The sequence below is a fragment of the Aplidium turbinatum genome, chromosome 15 (assembly GCF_918807975.1).
Source record: "Aplidium turbinatum chromosome 15, kaAplTurb1.1, whole genome shotgun sequence".
Taxonomy (NCBI): Eukaryota; Metazoa; Chordata; class Ascidiacea; order Aplousobranchia; family Polyclinidae; genus Aplidium; species Aplidium turbinatum.
In genome coordinates, this window is record NC_137486.1 from 12,515,638 (window position 1) to 12,537,879 (window position 22,242).

Consider the following 22,242-nt stretch of genomic DNA (forward strand, 5'->3'; position numbering starts at 1 on the left):
GTTTTCGGACTCGTACCCAGAGCATTGTGACGTAAGAAGCCACACGACCTCATTCGGTGGAAGTTAATCAGTTATGCGGCGTATTATTTTGTTATTATTTATTTGCATCAGACACAAAAAGTCCATAGAATTCAAATTTTTAACAATCATCATCATCATATTTAGTAGCTACACGGCGTCAAGTGCACGTTGTTGGTCTGATGAAAGCCTTTCAGAGTAACTTCGCTGAAATTTTAAAAAGCCTAAACCGTAGCTATGGTTCTCAAATGGCGAAGATTTATCAAGATAAAGGGATTAAGTATGACGATCGACGTTAAAACTGGTGTGTCCGCCGTAAGACTTAATTTGTCCGCCGAGATAGCTGCTCAGACCGGACACGTTTGTCCGCCGTCAACAAAAACGAATTTCGAGGCCTGCAAGCTATCATCGATATGCAAACTGTGTTTCAACAACGATTCTGTGATTTTAGGAAGGAAAAAGACACGTTATCCTTCCCTATTACCCCTCTGGAAATCGATCCATTACTGCTGAATATGACTGCATTCACAGCTGTAAGTCAATCTAGTCTTGAACTTGAACTGGCCGACAAGGATGTGTGGGTATCTAAGTTCCGAAGCTTGAGAGCTGACCTTGAAGATCTTGCTCGCCAGAAGGCCACGCTTCGTCACAACCACAAATGGAGTGACCTTGAAAAGCTTCAAAAACCAGACAAGCTCGTGTTCGATACGTGGAATGCCATACCTGACTCTTACATGAACATGAAAAAATATGCATTTGGAGTTCTGTCGATATTTGGATCAACATATTTATGCGAACAAAGTTTTTCGGTCATGAATTACTAAAAAAATGAACAACGCTCACGCATAACAGATGAGAGCTTGCAGTCCCAGATGAAACTCAAAGTGTCATCTTATCAAGCTAATGTAGATGTGCTGTGCAGTGAAATTCAGGAGCAAATATCGCATTAGCTGGATGAAATAAATGATTATTTGAAAATGTATGTTTTTACCTAACCTACTGTGCCCGTAGGTAGCCTACTAAAAAGTGTTGTGTTTAATAGTCAGGCTTTGTTTGATGAAATTCTAGAATATTCGCATGTACAAAGCAAAAATTGAAAGAAATTCTACATGAAGTGTAGGCTATAATTACCTTTGGTTTTAGTGGCCAACTCGACAGTTACATGTTATGGCTCTGAATATGTCTTAATTTGAAGAAACTTGGGAACATTGGCTCTTTTAATGCTAAAGGTTGCCGACCTCTGCCCTATACTATGAATCCCTGGGTAAAGTACATGAACAGTAAAGCAAAGGTAAAGTAGTTTCACCCTATATCTTTGGTTGATGCCAATCAGCCTATGTATGATGTCAAGGTATTTTTGACCAGGGCGGAAACTTGTATACTAACTCCAAAAGTTGGAAAGTATGAAAATTATTAAGCATGTAAAATCAGAGTAAAAAGAAATTTAGAAGATGTGCAGCACCTCTGCATTCCCAAGTGTACCCATACTACAAAAGTGACATTAGAAATAAATGACAACCAATCATAAAACTATTTAATTATTTGAAAGAACTCATATTTATATAAAACAGCTTGTTGATCAATAGTTTTAACATTTGAACAATGTTTTCTAAACACACGCAAAAGGAGTTACTTCTGATGATTATTTTCAAAAATGCTCTTATCAACCGAAAAATGTAAAGACAGGTATTTTTATACAACTTTATGATAGCTCTGATGACTTATCTCAGCTTAAGACTACAGTATATAAAATACATCACAACAACTAAATATAATTGAAATCAAATGATTACACAATAGAATCATGTTTCCTTTTACGGTGCCTTGAAACTAAAGCTGATGTGGAAAGTTTGCGACTCTCCCCAAGCTCCCATTGCTGAAAACTATGTAATGACTTTTGTCCAAGCATAAATAAAGTTTTTTCAACTTCATCTAGGCGCCCTTGCCGTTCAGTGCTGCTGCATTGAAATACATTAGCCGACCAGTCCATGATTAAACAAAATCTTTCACAAAATGTCAAAATTAGACACTTTATCATAGGATGTGATTCATTATGACTCAGTTTCAACAGCTGTTGACCAAACGCATAAAAATATGGTCCCAATTTGTGTAAATCCACGACACTGGCATCAGCTTTTAATATTTCTCGATAAGTTGCTTTGAAAGGTTTTGTATAATCAAAACTAATAAAACGTTTTTGGTTGTGTCCTAAACTCAGTGCCAGCCACAAAGGCAAATCCATTTTTGTTCCAACATCAATGTTCTTTTTGTTGGAACCAGAATCAAGAAACCCGAGTCCTTTCACGGGAACAAGAAATGAGCTTGGTATTTTTTCACTAGACATTATTATATCATCAATGCTAAAATAATTTTGCTCCATTCCACCTCCAGGCGGACTGAAAGTGTTCATATCTAAGTTTAGCTATGAATACACTTTTACACAAACTCAATTCAGCATCGTACAGTAGGCCTACGGTATCTGGGATTATCTAAAAAATGATACATAAAAGAATAGTTTTAATAATAATAATAATAATGTATTCTGGTCCAGTACACATGGTACTACAGAGAAAAACATTAACATACTCGCAAATAACAATTGATAAAAAAATATAAACAATAATATTGCCATGAAATTTTATAATACTGCCATGAAAGTAACAAACATTAATTGTAAAAGCATAACCTAAACCTTTACAAATAAAACCAAAAACAGATTAAATTGTTAAAAGCATTAGATTGGTAGGTGGTAAGTACGTACGATCTACCGTACTACAATGGTGGGCAATTCACATTTGCTGCCGAATGGTTTTTGAAATAACAATACTATGATCTAGACCGGTAATATGATTATCAATCATGTAAATTGTTTTTTTGCTGAATTGGTGTTGTAATTCATTGCGTTTGCAACCCTCATTATCAGGGCCTCATATCTTCAACAAGCAAGCCCAGCAAGGGATTCACACTTCGCAGAGCTCAGCTCGAGCCTCAAGCTGTGAATTAGGAATTCGCTAGAGCGACTCCGGTCGTTTCAATTCAAGTAATTTGCCAGACGCCGCCAAATGCGTAGGCTACCACGCATCACCTCTGGTACAACTATGGTACAACCCGGCTTGATGATTTTTACATCTCTGGATAAGCTATTGATACATTCTAAACCAACAATGCTAAAAGTTTTGTTTTTATTTTTTTATTCTGATTATGATTTTTTAACTAAATTTATCACATAGAACAACCATATCCGACTCGACTAGGTTTGGTGGAGCCCTGTAGAAATTAAAAATATTAATATAAAAACACTGTTTTAGCGATGCATATTTTAAACTTTTGGTTTTGCCACCATCTTTTTCTTTTGTTGGTGTCAATTCGTGTGTTTACTTTATCGTTCTTTTCATTTTCGCGCCAGCAATGAAAAATAAAACTGAAACTGAAAAAACTGCGTTGAAAAGACAAACTTAAGGTTTCTTTTTTGAGAAGGATAGAAGGTTATGCAAATTAAAAAAAACACACGACATAACCGATTCAAATGAACAAGTTCTACATTTTTCTAGAATCTAGACCTTTGGTATGTAGGTCTAGCAGTGGCGTATCCTGGTTGGTTGAGCAAGGGAAGCAACAAAACTCGTGGGGAAATAGAGCGTGCCGAAGGCACGTGTTTTCTAGGGGGGTCCGGGGGCATGCTCCCCCGGAAAATTTTTGCAAAAATTACACTCAAATAATGAATTATACTGCTTTCTGGAAACACTTTTAGGGTAATTTTTGTATGAAATTTATTAGCAGATAAACAGCTATTAACTTATTAAAGGTAGCTCTTACACACGAACGGGCAAAGGGCAAAAATGCGACTATAATTAGAGAACACCAAAAACTCAGCTACAAAGTCAAGTCTAGCTTAGACCTCACATATCCTGTTTTATTCCAAAGTCTATCCAGCCAGAATAACAGTGTAAAGCCAACATTTGGCTCAAACGTTTGCTTACAAGGCCGATATTATAACCATAACAGTGCCTTAGATTTTCTCATTACATAGCTCACTGGCACAACATCCAACAGAGCAGAGTTGCCAAACTATGAAAAAGTCTTAAAGCTAAAATAATACAAAGAAAAGGCCAAAACAAGGAAAATATTAGACAAAAAAGGCCAAATGGATATATTTACCTGTTTCTATCAAAAATAATAAAATTTACATATATATTTTATAACTTGTAGTGGATTTTAATAAATTGTAGCAAAAATAATTCTGAAAGTAGCCCAAAAAATAGCAAGTTAGCCTATAAAAGTAGCGGATAAGTTTTGATCCGCCACATTACGAGTATTAAACAAGTATAGAACATGTATTGAACAATGTTGAATATGGTTTCATCTGGTAAGGTTACAATATTAGAGAAATACTGATTATTATGCATTTTGAAAAGTTATTTTAAAAAAACCGCGAAAAAACTAATTCGCGGGATTTGGCTAATCTGGCAACCCCGCGACTGGAAGCAATTTTTAAATCGCTTCCAGCGATTAGTTAAAAGAAACGTAAATTGCGAAAACTTTGCGCTGGTTTTTTCCTTTCTTTCAAACTTGTTTCTTCTTATTGCAAAAACGAGAGCAACGGATGCAATACGAACCTTCGCTTCCGTTGGCTTCCAACTTTTTTCAAATTAAAACCGAGTTCAAAATCATACGGGGGGGCATGACTTAAAAACCGTTCTAAATCGCATTTAGGTAAAGAAATTACGAAATCGTTTTACTGAAAAATATCAGCTTCTCTTTTTTCAATTTTGACAGGGGAAGCAATGCTTCCCTTGCTTCCATTGAGGATACGCCCCTGAGGTCTAGGATGGCCTGTTGTTGTTGTTGTCACTTGTGATGGTCAAAAATAAAAACAAATTGAACTGAAATCACTCATTTATAATTTTTTTCATTGACAATTGCAATTAAGAGCCAAGTTTGTTTTCGTTAGTCGTATTTTCGTTGGATTGCCTCTTTCGATTTACAATCCTTTGACATATTTCCCTCAGTATTAAAGATTTTATTGAAACAACAAATGCAAAGTTTTTTTTACCGTACCTAAATTAAATTTGACAGTTGATTGTTGGTAACGCCTAGAACAGGGGTGGCCATCCAGTCAGAGACTAGGAGCCTCATTTCTTACTGTGTTAGCCGCAAAGAGCCACATCATACACATTGGCAGTAGCGTAGCCAGGATTTTAGAAAGGGGGGGGGGGTTTGACGGCCGGCGGGCAAAGCCCGACGGCGTCTTTGCCAAAGGCGATACCCAGCGGCGGGGTCTGGGGGGCCTCCACCAGAAAATTTTGAAAAATTACTTTGAATTTGGTGCATTCTGAAAGCATTTTCAACAAAAATGTGGGTATAAATATTCCTGTAAAATGGTGCTGTCTGGTGGCATAGCAAAAGGATAAAATTATGTTTTCTTGGGCATTTTTCGGTAATAAAGCTAAGTCTCTGTAGCGCTAGAGAGCTCTGTCGTCTCTGACGTCACACGTACACGTCACTAGATTTGTCCAGAAGGCTCCGCCTTGAGCGCATAACTGCACGTCTCGGGAATTCAATCCAGTAATCGGGAATGCAACTTCAGTAATCAACTTCACTATGCCGAATTCCTACCTTGGTTCATCGTTATGTAGATTTGCAGTCGTGTTGCGTTGTGTGATCGTATGTAAAACTCGCAATCCCACACTAGAACCTTCTTAAAGAAGTTTAGCTCATGATTCTAAATCAGAGTTATCAGAGTTATCAGAGTTTGTTCAGTTTTGCGATATGAAAAATCAGAGTTGGTTTAATATGGAATCAGTTTGTTGAGTTTTTGTTCAATATGAAAAGTCGTTTCTTTCAATATGAAAATCAGTTGAATGCAATATCTAAAATCAGAACTTAAAACCAGTAACAAGAAATCGGTCTTGGAAATTCTAAAGCAATATATCAGTTTCGTTGTTGCTACTGTTTCTATTTTTTTGGCACTGCCAGGATGACGTTTGGATCAGTTTATTGTTAATAATGTAGCAGCGACAACATTTCGTATCCGGTTGTTGGTGGTGGAGCTTTAATGATTCTGGTGTTTTCCTTTACTTTCTGTGTTGCTGGATCGAAGATTAAAACCTATAAACAATTACGTTGTGAGCAAGCATCGATCTTCTGAGTTTGAATTAGCAACAATAGGCTACAGCAGCGTAGTCGACCTCGTGTCCTATCATTCCTTGCCGACTTCGCCCAGGAATGTTGCCATCCCACTGATGGCTGTGTATGGGTGGATATGCTGAAAGCAGCGTCCGCTACATATTTATGGTGACCGTTTGACTTCTGATGAGACGTTTGCAGCATGAAATGAAACAGGCGAGGCACAAAATGCGTATTACAACACTGACACACGGTGAACAACAAGACGGGGTCGGATCCTCTCCGCACGGCGCGAGCGCTAACAGTTCCTCTGATTCCGGGGAGCGGCTGGTCGGCTCTCGATTGGTTGAAGCAGAGGTCTCGTGCGGCGGACATCCGGCTACGATGATTTCTAATTAACACAAAAAAATGTGGGAAGTTACAATGACAAACACAATCTAATCACTACGGTTATCACTAATCAATCACAGGTGAACACTGACGATGCAGATAATGTTTATGTGCAGTACACGAAGTTTAAGTTGTGAAAATTGATGAAGCATGCCAGAGGGCACAGAGCGCACTCTCTCTACGACACGGAGGGGCAGTCCGGACAACGGCCGTGCGAAGCAGTCGCACAACCTGCCACACACCGCGACGCGAGAGCAAAGCGTCATGACAGCAGGATGGGTATTCTAACCAAACGGGAAGGGGAAAAAACGGACACACGTTTAAATGAAACCGGACCAGGACTGTAGTGCCAGCAGACAAACCAGGGGGAGCGACGAGGCAAGGAGTGCCCAGCCTCACGACAACCTGCAAACATAGGAACTGAAAGATGGATAGACTGAATTCAGCCACTGAATTGTCATCCTCCTGCTCGATGGCTAGTTTGAGTAAGTCAATACCCGGAAGGTCTTCGAATGATCGGCCAAAACGCGATATACATAGTCGCTGAGGAATGAAGCATCTGTAAGCTAAAACGTTAAAAAGACAAAAAACTACGCATATGTGATTGAAACTGCAGGTTGTAAGAATGCTTTTAGCTGATTGGCAAACGATTTCTTAAAAGGCAAGCAAATTCCTAATCAAATTCCTAATCATACTTCAGGAAGCCCGAAGCATACTTGCCAAACTACATGAATTGGTTGACTTACAGAGTAACATTACATAGCCTATATGCAACAGAACGATGATATCAAGGCGGTAACAAGCGTTAAGAAAGGTTGAAAAGACCTAAGGTGAAAACGCAGGGCGCTACATCTCTATGTTTTCTTGTTGCTAATTCCTAAAAAACACAAATACAATATGAATGAAAGAGCCGCATAATACCGGGCAAAGAGCCGCATGCGGCTCGCGAGCCGCGGGTTGGCCAGGCCTGGCCTAGAACATCACACGCCCAGGGCGAAAGAGAAAATTGAATTGAGTCCTGTCTTTGTCATGAGTTACCACGGGGGTGGGGGGAGACAGGTTATACCTGGGACTGGTATATAAGTCCCCCCACCCCCCTTGGTAACCATGACAAAGACAGGACTCAATTCAATTTTCTCTTTCGCCCTGGGCATGTGATGTTCTAGTCTTTTCCTTGATTGTTTGCATAAAGTGAGTTCGCAATTTTATTTCAAATTTATGATTTTCGTTTCGCATGTTTTATGTCATATGGTTCGCATGGTGTGAAATCATTAATTTACAGTAGGCTATTATTATCATGACAACACTATTTGTTCAACACCATTCTTTCGGGTAGCCACTTTAACAAGTCGAACTTCTGCCACTGAAATTGACTACAGTGCAACCGCCAACCAATCAGAACGTGTTATAAGAGGCTACTGTCCAATTGTGACCCTTCTAGCACTCATCCAGAGAGTTAATGCTTGTTTTGAACTTTATTTGGTAATTACAGAAGAAAAAGAGCAATAGCAGTGGTGAGAATCGAACACGCGTCAATGAAATGACTACTTTCTAGCCCGAACCCTAACCCCTAAGCCAACCAGCTGACAAAAAATCCATCACTTAATTTGCTTTCTATGATCTTCTTTTCGCCGTTTTTTACGTCACTTAAACCGTAGCTTATGATTGGTTGGCGGTTTCATTCTAATCAATTTCAGTGGCAGAATTTCGACTTGTTAAAGTGGCTACCATTCTTTCGATCCTTTTATTGCTGCCAATAATATAAAAGCTATATTTTCTGGTACCCGGTACAGTAGTTTTGAAAAGTAAAGGTGGTCCCATAATTGATTCAAGTGTTGGGTATGAGAAGATAAGGTTCTCATTGTACTAAGCCTTCGGCACTAAGGAGAGTAGTGTATCCAGTTTTTTTTTCTCTTGGACGTCTTTCCTGCAGCAATTATGCCCACCCAATTTCTTATACCCTAGATAGAGGTGAATGGTGTTTTCAACAACCGATTTAGCCGGGAGTCGAACAAGGTTTGCATAATTGGATAACCGACGCCTTATCCGTTGCGCCATACCACCGGTGTTTTCAACTGATTAAAAATACTTTATTTCGATCGTATTTTATGCGTAAATATAGAAGCCAACTATGGAATAAATTTTTGTGTTCTAGTAAGATTCATCGTCTTCGAGTGGCGTATTTTATATGGACTTCATCGTCACATCAACATTAGTGAGCTTCAAATCTCTGCTGGTACAACTCCATTTGAGACCTTGATAAGAAAGGCTCTTTTGCCTTGATCAAACGCAGCGAAATCTCAGCTAATAGTTTAATTTCGTCACTCATAAAATCGGATTCTTTTTTAATGTCATCGTTTTATGAACATCACAACCAAACAGTGTAACTCTTATAACCTTATTCTAAATGTGTCTATTTGTTTATACTGGCATAGTTTTTGTCTTATAGTGCGTGTTGCATGCAAGTGAATTTTTTGAATTGTTCTCTTCGCTTCATATGGATTGCATGTTCTGAAATAAACGTTTGATAATAGTACAATTAATGGTATGGAAACACTGCAATTCTCTTGGCAACTGCAAACTATGTTTTGCTGAGTGTGTGCCTAGGTCAAAGCCCAGTACTGTCTATTTGCTTTGTCGCCTTAAACTCCCAAAACTACAGCTTTGTTTCGAAATGAACTGGTAGTATATCTCATTATTCCTTCAATGGCTTTTCATGATTATCATTATCACAGTAAATTTGTTGAAATAAAGCAAGAACTTGACTAACCTGGTAGCCTATTATGTGTTTTGTGATTTAGTACATTTGAATAAATTAGAAAATATCTGTTAAAAGGCCAACAGACACAGGAATGTATGTTTTATGATTTGTATCAAGTCGAGAAAAATAATGGCATAGTTAATTGAAAATGAAATGTATTCTCGATTAGAAGCAGCAGAAAAATAAATCAGAAATAAATGTAGCATATTGAGTTTTCCCGCGCTTTTTCAAAGTGAACAGCAAAGTTTTTGCTCTCCAGGTCTAAATATATAAGTTGGAATCAAGAAAAATTTAGGCCTGGAGAATAGCTAGATTTGTACAACTTGAGAAAGGAATTTAATTGTGGTCATTTTAGTCGAAAAATTAATTTTCAAAATCGATAAAGAACTCGCAGGGAAGGGACAATTCAAAGAAACCTTGATTTAGCCTAGCTAGTAGCTACAGCATAAAGGCCTACCAGTGAATTTGGCAGCCATTTTGTTATTTGCATATTCTGAGTTGGATCGCTCGTAGATAGCCACTTTTATTATTGAATTTTGAAGACAAAGTAAAGAGAAGTCACAAGAAATGTTTTTGGCCTTTTTATATTCCACTCAACCGTAGTCAACCTTCATTTTCACTCAACCAAGTTTAGACCCTACCCAGGCTTGGTGCTGCAATCATCGACTCAAAAGAATGTTGTTTATGGTTAGGCTACCAAATCAAATTTTTAAAGAATTGAATATGGACTGTTCATGTTACAACCTCGTTTTTGTTTAATTTTGTTTTGTTGGCCAAGTTCTGCACAATTTTGAATTTATAGGAATGTAATCAGCTCGGTCTGACTGATTTTATAATTTTTGCCTAATTTTTATATTTTATGACGCAACAATAATATTTTTGAAAATTTGACCTTTCGAGCTGTTCCTTCTCTTGTTTTTTCTATTTTTGTTTCCCCATGTTACAGTAGGCCTAATTGATGTCATTGATGTCTTAATTAGGCTACTTGATCCATTAACTGCAACAGACCACATTTTGTTTTCAAAGCTGCATATGTTTAATTGTGTTGCATTTTAACCTAATTCATTTGTTTTAATACCACCGTTTTAAACTGAAATTAAATGATTAAAGTTTGTCTGAATAAAAAGTAGTACATCAATTACAGATAGGCTAATTAGGCTAATATTCACTAATCACCTTATATTTTATTGCGCTCAATTGTATCTCTGTTTTTTTCTACAAGTCGCGTGGTCACGCTGAACCAGTTTCCTTAATTTTTTATTTTGCCAGGGGGGGGGGTCTTCTGTGACATCACAATTCATTTTTTAACTTGTCTATGAAGACTCAAAATAAAAAGTTCAGGAAAGTTGTAATTTTTTTAATTTCTTTTCAGTTTTATTTTAATTGCTGGCACTAACACGTATTGAACGGCAAACTAACAAAAGGGAAACTGGAAAAATATCTAAACGTAATTTACCGATGCTTGACATTTGTCACATTAAGAACAGGGAAGCATCTGACTGGATGACTGATGGTCTTTCGCTGCTTCCTGTCTGTTGTGGTACCTAGATGACTATGGTGCTATTCTATTCATTTTGTGTATAATTGTACCGTGCTATTGTTGCAACAGACAAAATAAAAGTTCTCTCTCTCTCTCTATTGATAATAGCTCAGTTGTGTAATAGATTGAGTTTTGCTTTCATTGCTTACTTTACAAAGCAGTTACTAACGACCTGTTTTAGTTAACCTGATGCTGCGAGTTCACAGTGGTAGTAGTGGTTTTTGCATTAGATTTCAAAACACAGTTCCTTAGTCACGTGCAATGATAAATGTCATAGTATAATGAATGTCATAGCACACGAGTCGGGAACTGTGTTCCGAAAGCTAATACAAACCGCTACTACCACTTTGAACTTGCAGCATCAGGTTAAAAAAAGTTGTTGGTATCTATATTGTAAAGATAGCTCAGTTGATTAAGCACCTAATTTCCAAAAGAAAAAAAACTGCAAGATCAAGTGGCACTGGTCCGACTCTCGGGGTGTGCCTGTTGAGCAACGTATCTCAAGGATATCTCTCCATTTGTTGACACCGAGTGGATGAAATAACTTACAGGCAACATCATTTCAACTATTGGAAGCTTCACTTTGTCAAGCTGGTTGATTGCCTGTGTCAGTGGTTCAAAGCCTCTACAAGTAGGCTACATGAAACTGTTAGAATTAAGCTATCAAAAAATCTTTCTTAGTTTGGGGATAAACATTCAATCAATGAACCATAATTGTCACAGAATAATAGTTTTCTACAATCCCTGGTTTTCTAGCCTACATTTCTTTAAAATGTGAGCATAGAATTGAAACAGCTAATTATATATACAGTCAAATTGAAAAATTGCTATACTTGGCACATATAATTTGAAAAAATGGACGCACTAGGGCAGTTGCCATTTCATTGATAAAATAAACAACAGCATCTTGTAAATCTGGTAGCCCTGGCCCCTGGTACAAAGAAATCTATTAAAATAATATCAGGTTATTGTATTTATACATGTTTTAGTTTGTTGATGTAGTTAGCCCTGGTAATTACCATAGTAGGCTATAGCAGAGTTAAAACAAGTTTGTGTTTATATAGAGCAGCAGTTCTCAACCCGGACTCTGCAGATCCCCAAGGCTTCCGCAAAGCATTTTCAGGGGTTCCGTGAAAGTTTCTGAATTCGCAGCATGATCGATAATAAATTACGACATTCAAAAATTTATAATTCACAGTTTTGCCATGGCTGTGACTACAACAAAATTTGATTACAAAGAAAAAAGGAAGACATTTTTTTATAAACGTCACAAATGTTGTATTAACTTTCAATACAATTTATAGAAAAAATTTTAAATTATGATATAAATTGCTGACTTTTTGTCCTGTGTGCCAACATATACATAAACATAAGTTTATGTTGTTGTATCGCATCTGTGATCGCAGTGTACTGTATGTTATTGCAATGGGCGCAAATAAAAACACGATTATTATTATATAGGCTTCTTATAGTCTTTACATAACTTTGTCAAGGAACATCTATGTCATCAATCATCATAAGTGTGTCGCTTCAAAACTTATAAAACATTTATTTCTATTAGGAGATGTGATATACTAAAATTTCAGATACAATTCTTTTGAAGGTCCGCCACTGCTTCGAAGGCACTAAATGAGGTTCACCAAAACCAAAAGGTTGAGATTTAAGAACCACTGCTATAGAACATTTTACGAAAAAGACTATGTATATTTTTGTGATTTTTATTTGTGCAGGTAGTAGGTTAGTTTTGTAGCTTGTTGCTGTGTTTTACATATTGAACAATTATGCAAAAATCTGAACCTGTACAAGTAGGTTGGGGAAGGGCAGCAGCGGCTCGATTTGCAAAATCACAGGAAGAAATAAAAGCTGATATTTTAAAAAGTTTAGAAGGAAAACTTTCTATTGAATTTCAGGTAAGTTTATGTTTTTGAGTGGCATAAGATTTTTAACATTCAGTCAAAAAAAGATTGACTTTTAATGAGATTTTGTATTTATACTGGAAGTCTTTAGACCTCGTGTAAATGGAATGTTATACTGATTGAAACTTTCACCGCTATATCAACAGAAGCTATGTTGATGTGGCTAGAAAAATGCAATTTGCTTACTGTTCTGGTGAGTACTGAGCCTCAAACCACAAAAGTTAGTGCTCAATCAACTGCTAAGAATGTTGTTGATAACTGTGTGGCAGAATTGGAGTTAGAATGATGAAGTCTTAGCTAAGAACGGTTTACATATTGGTAGTCATTTGTGGCATGGCCAGTGTAAATCATTATTAATACATTTACAGCAATACTCCGAATGGCAAAGAGTCTCTGTTGAAGAATCTTCTCCATCACAACTAAGCACAAAAACATATTTGAAACCAAAGTCAGCATCAAGTGCAACCAGCAGCAAATCAGAGTCTGGTAAGTTAGTCAAATTATTTGGTGACCCTTCTTGGTAGATTTTTTAGTTTTGTGGAATTTATAAACAAACAATTTACGATTAAATGAAGTATTTTGTACTTTTTTAATGTTTGTTACTATGTTATTCCAATTCTTGCAAACTATGATTCTTGGGCAACAAAAATCTGGAAACTGCATACAGTAGCCTACAATGCACGATAATTCATCTAATCACTTTTATTTGTAACTTATGATTGAAAAATAATCGCAATAAGATGAAGGCATTTATTATGTTTTTTAATTATTTGTTGAATGATGGCAAATAGTGATAATAAAAAAAATGTTCTTTTATTAAGGCATCACATGTGACATGCACTGATGCACCATGTCCATTTTACCTCGTGAACACAAGTGCCATTTTAAAAGCATATAAAGTTTTCAGTCCAGAATTTTTTATTGAAATTATGCATTGTATGCTGTTCAGTTCATCACAACATGTTGCTTTGTTTGGAATGTTTTTTTCCAAACACTGTTTGTTGGATCAAACCATTTAATCCGTATTTTATCCTTTTGGCTGTATAAATTTGGTAAAATTGGAAAAATGTCACTGTAACATGCTGTACAAACGTAATTAACATGATGTTACAGCAGATTGGATCTGACTCCAGCTTGTTCCATACTTCAACTTCAGCAAGAGTAAAGTAATTCTTCAATAAGTTCCTTATTTCAGTAAGACACACATTTGGTGGATGTTTCCTCCAGCAGCAGATGCACTGCATGATACAAACTAACAGCCGCTATTTTGAGACATAACTTATTTAGAAGTAATAATAATTTAAATAAAAGAGATAGTTGCAACGAAAGTGCTTTGAAGCTGTGAATCAATTAAATCATTTGTAAATTTGTTATGCAATTTTTACTTGCAGTTGCAGTACATTTCTGTGAGGCCAAAAAGCTGCATCATTCCAAAGACAGATTGTTTTCAAACGTATACTGCAGTCAAAAAGTTTTGAAATACGAAGAGCTTATGATTGAGCGCAGTCATTAGTGCAGAACCTGAAGTTCACATAAGTATGCCCAGTACAGTTCCGAAAGAGTGCTACAGTTGTTAAAAACAGGGTCACTGGACATCAGCTTTTATTCTTTATACCTTGTAGTGGCCTAGCTCACAGTCACAAGAATTTTAAGATTTGTTGTGTGACATAGATAGCCTATGTATAAGTTATTGCATTTCAGTGAAAATTAATCTTATGCAAGAAGCTAAAGTCTATTCTACTCGAATACAAAGGTTTTGTTAAACAGTATGTACGGTAGGATGAAGTATCTAGTGTTTTATCGCACTTTCTGGTAACTTGTTTATGGAAAGGTATTTTTTTAGAAAAGCTATTTGAAATAGTTTGTAAAAAATCATGACTTGGTTACTTTAATTGTTCTCAGTGTTATTACAGTAACTTTTGTGCAGTCAACTTAGTTTGCATTTCTTTGTTTTTCAAAAGTAATAGAAATTTATTGGAAGGAAGAGTTGTATTTTAGAATTTATAACTGTCCAGTGTCCGGTACCATTTTTGGAACACTCGCCAAACAAGAAAATGTCACAGCAGGCTGTCTGAGCTTAGTAAGAAAAATGTTGTCAGGGGCCTCCTCAAAAAGATCATTCACATTTGTAGAGGAATGTAAGTGGATGGTGTATATAATTGGCAACTTTGTTGTAAAAAGTGTTTACTAGATAGACAGCCAAGTTACAAGTGATTGTGCTTAAATTGTGGGCTAAGATAAGGATTAGTACTATTTACTGTAATTTGATGACAGGCAGCACTAGACCAGGAATCTGCAAGGTTATTGGGTGCTGTCAGTCTTTTCTAAAATATGTATGTACTGTATTGTTCATGTATTAGTACTCGTTTCTCTCTTGTAACACTCATAGTTTTATGCCAGACAAGATTTGCTGACATAGGCTGATATTTTAAAAAATACCAAAAGTTTGCTGTGTCAGCATATCGTTTTTAAAGAATTAAATTTCATTAGAGCATGCTCTTCACTGTTCTTCTGTAACTGCACACACTTCTTTTTTCCTCTTGTAAGTTATTCGCAAATTTTTATTTGTGGGCACTCTACACTTTCGTACGACCAAGGATATGTCACACAGTAGCTGATTAGGCGAAAAAATGGTGCTACTACAGCTTCGTTTCCAAATTGTGATACATAATTTTGGAACCGAATCGCTTACCTGCAAGACAATATTTTTAATTTTGATAGGTCTAAGAGCTGTGTTACTCAGAAAATATCGGAACATTTACACTAATTTGCTGTGGGCTATTAATTTACCTTTTTTGGGTGCATAACCAAGTAGGCTATACTCTAGGTGCGCTGCTGGTGTGGTAGGGATGTAACGAAAATGCATCACGTGTTCTTTGGAAGGAATATTTTTTAGTAATTATGTATGTTACCACTGGATAATGTTCAAAATGATATTGCTTAGTTGTGTTGATTTGCGTTCATTTGAGATATGCTTTTATATAGGTATACAATGCTGTTTTAGTTCTACAGAGTGCATTAAAATTTAATGCTATTCAACAATTGCGTCTTATTGGCACAATTTTTCAGTGGCAACCAGATCTACATGTTCCTCCTTGTGCCTGCATCCTTGGAACAAGAAAGATTCTCCTCCTGACCACACAGCAGAAGCAAAGAAAAATTCAAATATTTTGCTTTTGAAGACCAAAATTGCTGCGAAGAAACGTTCTATAGTTGAATATTTGTAAGTATTTACTTGACCACTCAAGAAACGAAGCTCTCTTCAGTGCAAAATAGACTACAAATGGTTTTAAAAATGCGTTTTTCAATTTTTGTATAGCCAAGAGTGTTCCATACAGATTAACATGTTTTGCGCTTGCAACTTATTATCTAGCCTACTTGTTAAAAAAATGTCCAGATTTTTAGTGAAGGCCGAATTAAGCCGAAAATGCTCGACTCTTCCGATTCTTTCTAACTATATATAAACATGTTGTTATTATTATTGTGTATGATGACAGTTTGATAGTAGCCTATTCTCCCAATTTTAGAAAACTGAAAGCGCAATTGAAAGCAACAAATTTGAACATCAAGGATGAAATCAACGGAACAGAAGGAGAGACTCATCGTTCTGTGACTCAGTTGTTGGAAAGGTTCGAAAAATACAGCACCGCGTCGAAGGTATTATCTCTAAAGCACGTGCACGATGCGAACGCTGCTCACGTGGATTATGAAGAAACAAAGGAGATGATTGAGAAAGATATAGAAAGTAAATTACTCCATTGGTCAATCAATCAATGGTTTATTTGTCAGTAACAGGAACATAGTACATGTTTGAAATAGCTGCTTTACTTGTAATCGTAGATGAAAAAAGTGTCTTAACTTTTTCATGCTTTCAAATAAAAAGTTTATTGGATTGTGTCAATGTTCCGCATTATCTTAAGCATTCTGTATACACAGTGAAACTAATGAGCAATGTCACCGCAGAGTTAGAAGCAGCTCTTCAAGTAGTGAACAGCCGATTGAAAGTCTTCTCAGAAGACTTACAGGTAAATTTATTCGCAAACTCTTGTTTGTCTAATTTCCACACCGCTTCAGCAATACTTTGGCCTATGATGTATGCGAATAAAGTTGTGAAATGTAGTCTTCAACGGTGGATTATTTCAGTAAAACACGGTACTTCTATTTATCCTAAATGGTATTTACGTACACGTGTAGAAATTCAGTTTCAATATATCGCTATGTTTTAAAAATTATTCTATGCCTGACGACCAGCCTCATTTAATGCATGATATCAAAAGTTGTTTTATTGGTAAACTGGTTGTTCAGAGATGCAGTTTGCAGTAGCCTACTGAACAACTTTTTGCCATATGCGTTACAATTTTTCACTCGCTTGTTCCAGATGTTGAGAACGTACAAAGACAAAGAATACCCGGTGAAAGCTTTGAGCATATCAAGGCTTCAATCAGACGTGCAAGACCTCAATGAAGATCAGAAGGTAAGTAGAACAAAATTTGAAGAAAATTACGAAAAAGCATCGCTTAAAAGTTATTTTCAAAATAACGTAGCCGTCCTGTTGCAATGGCTAGAAAAACTGCATGTCCAAAAACGTTCTCTTTTATTCAGAATGTATTAACTTGGAAAAGCATACTGTTGCAACCAACCGACCAGATTTAAGAACTAGCTTCCTACCCCATCTTGATACCATAGTAAGAAGATATGTTAAAGAACCTGATGACCCGATTCTCGATTGAAGGCTTTTGAAGATTAGATTTTTAATTTATAAATTCATAGCCGCTAAACCGTCAATCAGTTGCCAATTTGATGGCTATCGGCGAAGTTTTATCTGGTTTGGTTTTGAATCTTTATCCTCGGACTGACAAAGCCTTGATAGGTTATTCTTGGTAGTTTCGCGTACTTGTAGAGGCTCTTGACGCAGGGCTGGTTGCCGAGTAAGAGTAAAGTTACCAATTGTTGAAGTGTTGTTGCCGGGGAATTATTCCATCCATTATCTGCCGGATTAGATGGATGGTTATTGCTTAGATGCGAAACAAACCTACAAAAAAAGCATGCCGTGTGTATCCAACGAGAATGTTCGAAAGGCTTCAGAAGGCATAGAAGGTGGTCGAGTCGGTACCCGGTCAATTGGTCGAAAGACATTTGGTCGACAGTCATTTGGTCGACAGGACGTTTGGTCGACAGACATTTGGTCGACAAGACATTTGGTCGACAGGACATTTGGTCGACAGGACGTTTGGTCGACAGACATTTGGTCGACAGACATTTGGTCGACAAGACATTTGGTCGACAGGACATTTGGTCGACAGAACGATTCATTTTAGGGTTAACTAACCCTAACCTATCCCTAACCCTAACCTAACCTTAACCCTAACCTAACTCTAACCCAAATGTCCTGTCGACCAAATGTCTTGTCGACCAAATGTCTGTCGACCAAATGTCTTGTCGACCAAATGTCTGTCGACCAAATGTCTTGTCGACCAAATGTCTTGTCGACCAAATGTCCTGTCGACCAAATGTCTGTCGACCAATTGTCTGTCGACCAATTGTCTGTCGACCAAACGTCCTGTCGACCAAATGTCTGTCGACCAATTGACTGTCGACCAAATGTCTTTCGACCAATCGACCGGCCACCGTCGAGTCTGCACTCTCTCATTTAAACAAATATACGAATAACAATGTGTTTTCAACGTTCCGGTTGCTAATTTTCTGTTTAAAATAAAACTCAACGACGGTTTGTGGGCTTAAAAGTTCCGCAATGAACCGGAAGTAGCGAAAACTTCTGGTTCCAACAAGTAAAGCTTAAAAACTAGAAGCTCCGGACTCTAAATTCTGTTTTTTTCACTTCTGTTTTCTGAAGAAAAGTTCCAAATTGAAAATTAAAAGTTCTGAATTAAAAACCAGGTTCCAGGATCAAAGGCATCGGTTCCGGATCGGCTGGAACTAAATCCTTTGAGTTATCTTTACTCAGACAGAAGATACCCACTCGATCAAAATTATTTAAAATTAACAATATTTTCAAGTCGATCTTAATAGAAAACAAAACAACATGATTACATGACGAACCTTTTTGCAACAGAACGAAGAAAATGCACTTGGAAAGATCATTACGGGCGACAGAACACAAATGTCGAACAGTCGCGAAAGCAGGGCACAGGCGCTTGTCTCTGATGCCGCTCAAACTGCATACGAAGACATATCCTCGACAGCTCTAAAGCAAATCGCACAGTGCAACATTGTACTTGCTCACGAGATTGAAATCAACAAACGTGTATGTTGCTTTTGCCTTTACGTGATATCAATTACCATCTTGAAGTTCAAAGCATGTGAACGATTTGGAGAATAGAGTAAGACCTTGTTAATCCGACTTACTTCACGCCGTCCAATAGCTAAATATCGGTTTAGCGAGGTCGTAGGCTGCTTTATTAAAAAGTTTATGGGCGAGGTTGTCTGCTTATTCTAAGGTCAAACGAATTGTATTGGCTTTGTTGACCTACATTTTGTCGTAACAATGTTATTATTTAGATTTATTTCATGCAAGCCTCCACAGAATTCAGTCTTATTATCATTATCAGCATTGAAAGAAACCCGTTTTATCTAATTTATATCGGATAGAGGAAAATTCCTAATGTCAAGGTTCCTATGAACGGAGTCTGACCAGATTTGCCAGCGGATGAGGATATTCGCTTTTGAACAGCAATCCTCATAACTTCTCATCGTCAGCTGTAAATTTTTAGGAGATTTGTACGCTTAAGGAAGAAATCTCGGCACTTTCTGAAGAAGTCGCCCAACTCTCGTCCATGGAAACGACGTGTATGAAGAAGTACGTGTTCCCAGAAGCGTATTTAAAGAAAGTAAAGTGAGTTCATCAATAGGTTACTTTCTTAAAACATTAAGTCAAAATTGTTTGAAGCTATACTGTAGCCTATTTGTACCTGATTTGGTTGTTTTTTTTTCGTCACGACTGGATGTTGTTTTGTATATTTGCTTGTCAACTTGTTTTGTGATTCGTCAGTTTATCGAAAGACATTTTACAGAATAACGGTTCATGGAAAATTACTTTAGTTCCACAATTTCCCGAAACTAGTTCATTTGACTGCTTTGCGGCGATTAACAACAAACATCTTACTGGCATCGTTTATTCCATGAAATTTTCGAAGCATCCTCTCTGATACAGTACCTGTAGGCCTACCCAGGGCCTTCAAGAAAAACTAGGAATGGTCGGGAAACAATACGAAAAAAGGGCACTAGCAAAATAATTTTAAGCAAAAACAATTTATTATGCGTTGCATGTTCGTCTCAATAAACTTAGCCTACTTTTATTGGCGTGAAAGTGAATCAGCAATTCAAAGTACATCTGTTTCAGATGCGACCCGGATGAAGAGGTTGTATTGGACATTCCCATGCAGGAATTTCTTCCCATCTAAAATCCCGCTACACCTGCCCAGTATTTACGCCAGCTAAAGAAATAGCCGCCGATAGCACTGTGTTAGCTCATGCGTTCGTATAATGCCGCAAATAAAATCCTAAACTTTTCTGTTGTTTATCAAACTCAAATAAGCGGCCAGTTTTATTTTCGTCGATTCATCGGACACGTGCTGCAGCAGCTAACATGTCTTGAGTACAACTAAACCCACAGAGGTGGGCATCTGCTACTTTGAAAGTAGCGCACTACCGCCGGTGCCGGATTAACCAAGTGTGGGGCCTGTAGCAGATTGATTTGATGTACAGATGATGACCGGGAAGTAACTGAATATTTTGTAGATTTGATCTACATTCTACAACAACAAAAATAACAAAAGTCTAATGCAATGTTTTATTTGCAAGGAGAAATATCAAATATTTGACATAAGAAAACTGGACTGAAGAAAATTCCAAGTCTGGCTAGTTAGATTGCTGAAAGATGAAGACTTCCGTTTCTTCGTTTTCTCAATGTTGAGAGAAAAAATTTTCTCCGCTTACAGGACAGTAAACGGTAGTTTTCTTATGTCAAATATTACTGGTAATTTCCTTCTTATCAGAAATATCAAACTTCAACAATATCATTCAAAGGTCTTTTCGACGTATTTTGATCTCTGCAAATTTGGCAATTATTTCAGACGAGTTCAGTGACTTCAGAACGTCGTCATTTTCAATATTCAAAAGAGTTAAATAGTGTAGCCGCTCTTGCCCCATCGTGTTTCGCAGATAGTTTTTAATCAACTTCAATTTTGAAAATGATCTCTCTCCAGTAGCCTACAATTAGTTACCATCATACATAGATAAATGCGTAACAAATTGTCAATGTTAGGAAACGTGGTGGTCAATATTGTTTTCTTTAATCAAAGTGAAATAGATAAGTTCAGGAGAGGAGCAATCAATAGCCATGTGCTTTACGAAGTCTGAAAACTGAGATAAATGATCTTTCAATCCGTCTTCCAAATCCTAGGAATATGCTTCTAAAAGTCTGTCAGCACTTTCTTGGATCTGCGCAGATGGGTCATGCAGATTTCGCAAAAAAAACTATAAACCGTGTGTTCAATTGGGTGTATGCCTTGCGACGTTGCTACAGCGCAGATTATAGGCTGTCCAATACTGCAAGATAAACTTCCACCCGGAATCTGTCTTTAGGTGATTGATTTATCTATTGCATCTGGAACTGAACGGCGCCTTCGATTTCGGACAATTCTTCTTGCGCTTGTTGGTCGGTAATCTGGCACTTGAGTCAGTTTCTGCGCCTCAGACTCAAACTTAGAGAATTGTTCTCAGAAAGTTTGTTGGGATCCTGGCAAAGAGGCACACAACGCTGAAGCAATGTTGAAAATTTGTTGCTTTGCTTGAAGAGAGGCTTGAGTTGCCTGGAAGCGATCGAGTAAGTCGACAATTGTTCTCAGAAAGTTTGTTGGGATCCTGGCAAAGAGGCACACAACGCTGAAGCAATGTTGAAAATTTGTTGCTTTGCTTGAAGAGAGGCTTGAGTTGCCTGGAAGCGATCGAGCTGTCGACATTCTGCCTTTTGCTCTTGGTCATTCGCAAGTTTCTCGAGAGCCTCCTTTATAAAAGGAAAACGTTCTTTAATAACCTTAATGGCATTAGCTCTTGCGGACCATCGTGCTGCAGAGTGGCATCTCAAAACATCTAGGACCAGCATCGTGGGTTCGTGGCACTCGATCAAGCAGTTACCTCCAGCGGAAATTACCGGTTTTTAAAGTTTACAATAATTAGGAAGGGACATGACGTTGGGACTAGTAATTTAATCCTACAACTATAATATTCTCCTATGCCATTCCAGTTTGCAAGCCAAAAATTACTTACCAATTATGTTCGACATGTTTTTGTAAAAAAATGCTTTGTTCACCAAGCTCGGGGCCTTGTGAAGCGCGGGGCCCGTAGCAGCTTCTACATCTGCTACTATGTTAATCCGGCGCTGGCTACCGCTACAACATTTCAAAAGAGCGGTGCTACCGCTACACGGACAAAACAAACGCGAGCTAATAGACAAATAAATAGGGCCTGCT

The 22,242-nt window shown here is 37.4% G+C and overlaps 2 protein-coding genes across 4 annotated transcripts; one reads left to right on the forward strand and one right to left on the reverse strand.

Annotated features, from left to right (window-relative positions):
• Positions 1-1,807: 1,807 nt before the first annotated feature.
• On the reverse strand, positions 1,808-2,428 carry LOC145783976 (DNA replication complex GINS protein PSF3-like). Its single transcript, XM_082595737.1, has one exon. It carries the CDS (start codon positions 2,426-2,428, stop codon positions 1,808-1,810), a length of 621 nt encoding a protein of 206 aa, XP_082451863.1.
• A 10,149-nt stretch (positions 2,429-12,577) lies between these two features.
• Positions 12,578-20,269, forward strand: LOC145784613 (uncharacterized protein C20orf96-like). 3 transcript variants are annotated; one of them, XM_082596474.1, is made up of 9 exons: positions 12,578-12,745; positions 13,120-13,237; positions 15,821-15,974; positions 16,279-16,496; positions 16,688-16,776; positions 17,130-17,225; positions 18,825-19,016; positions 19,483-19,604; positions 20,112-20,269. In XM_082596474.1, exons 1-9 carry the CDS (start codon positions 12,617-12,619, stop codon positions 20,170-20,172), a joined length of 1,179 nt encoding a protein of 392 aa, XP_082452600.1. In that variant the 5' UTR covers positions 12,578-12,616; the 3' UTR covers positions 20,173-20,269. The 3 variants fall into 3 exon arrangements, with proteins under 3 accessions (XP_082452600.1, XP_082452601.1, XP_082452602.1); XM_082596475.1 differs by having other exon boundaries at positions 16,715-16,776; XM_082596476.1 differs by lacking the exons at positions 12,578-12,745; positions 13,120-13,237 and adding exons at positions 14,165-14,287; positions 14,750-14,889.
• The last annotated feature ends 1,973 nt before the right edge of the window (positions 20,270-22,242 follow it).

What these genes read in the sequence shown, in the direction of transcription:
- LOC145784613 (XM_082596474.1), top strand. Translation starts at nt 12,617, where the DNA reads ATGCAAAAATCTGAACCTGTACAAGTAGGTTGGGGAAGGGCAGCAGCG. An exon ending in ACCTCAATGAAGATCAGAAG is followed by an intron (nt 17,226 to 18,824) that starts GTAAGTAGAACA and finishes TTTTTGCAACAG; the next exon opens with AACGAAGAAAATGCACTTGG. An exon ending in GCGTATTTAAAGAAAGTAAA is followed by an intron (nt 19,605 to 20,111) that starts GTGAGTTCATCA and finishes CATCTGTTTCAG; the next exon opens with ATGCGACCCGGATGAAGAGG.
- LOC145783976 (XM_082595737.1), bottom strand. Translation starts at nt 2,428, where the DNA reads ATGAACACTTTCAGTCCGCCTGGAGGTGGAATGGAGCAAAATTATTTT.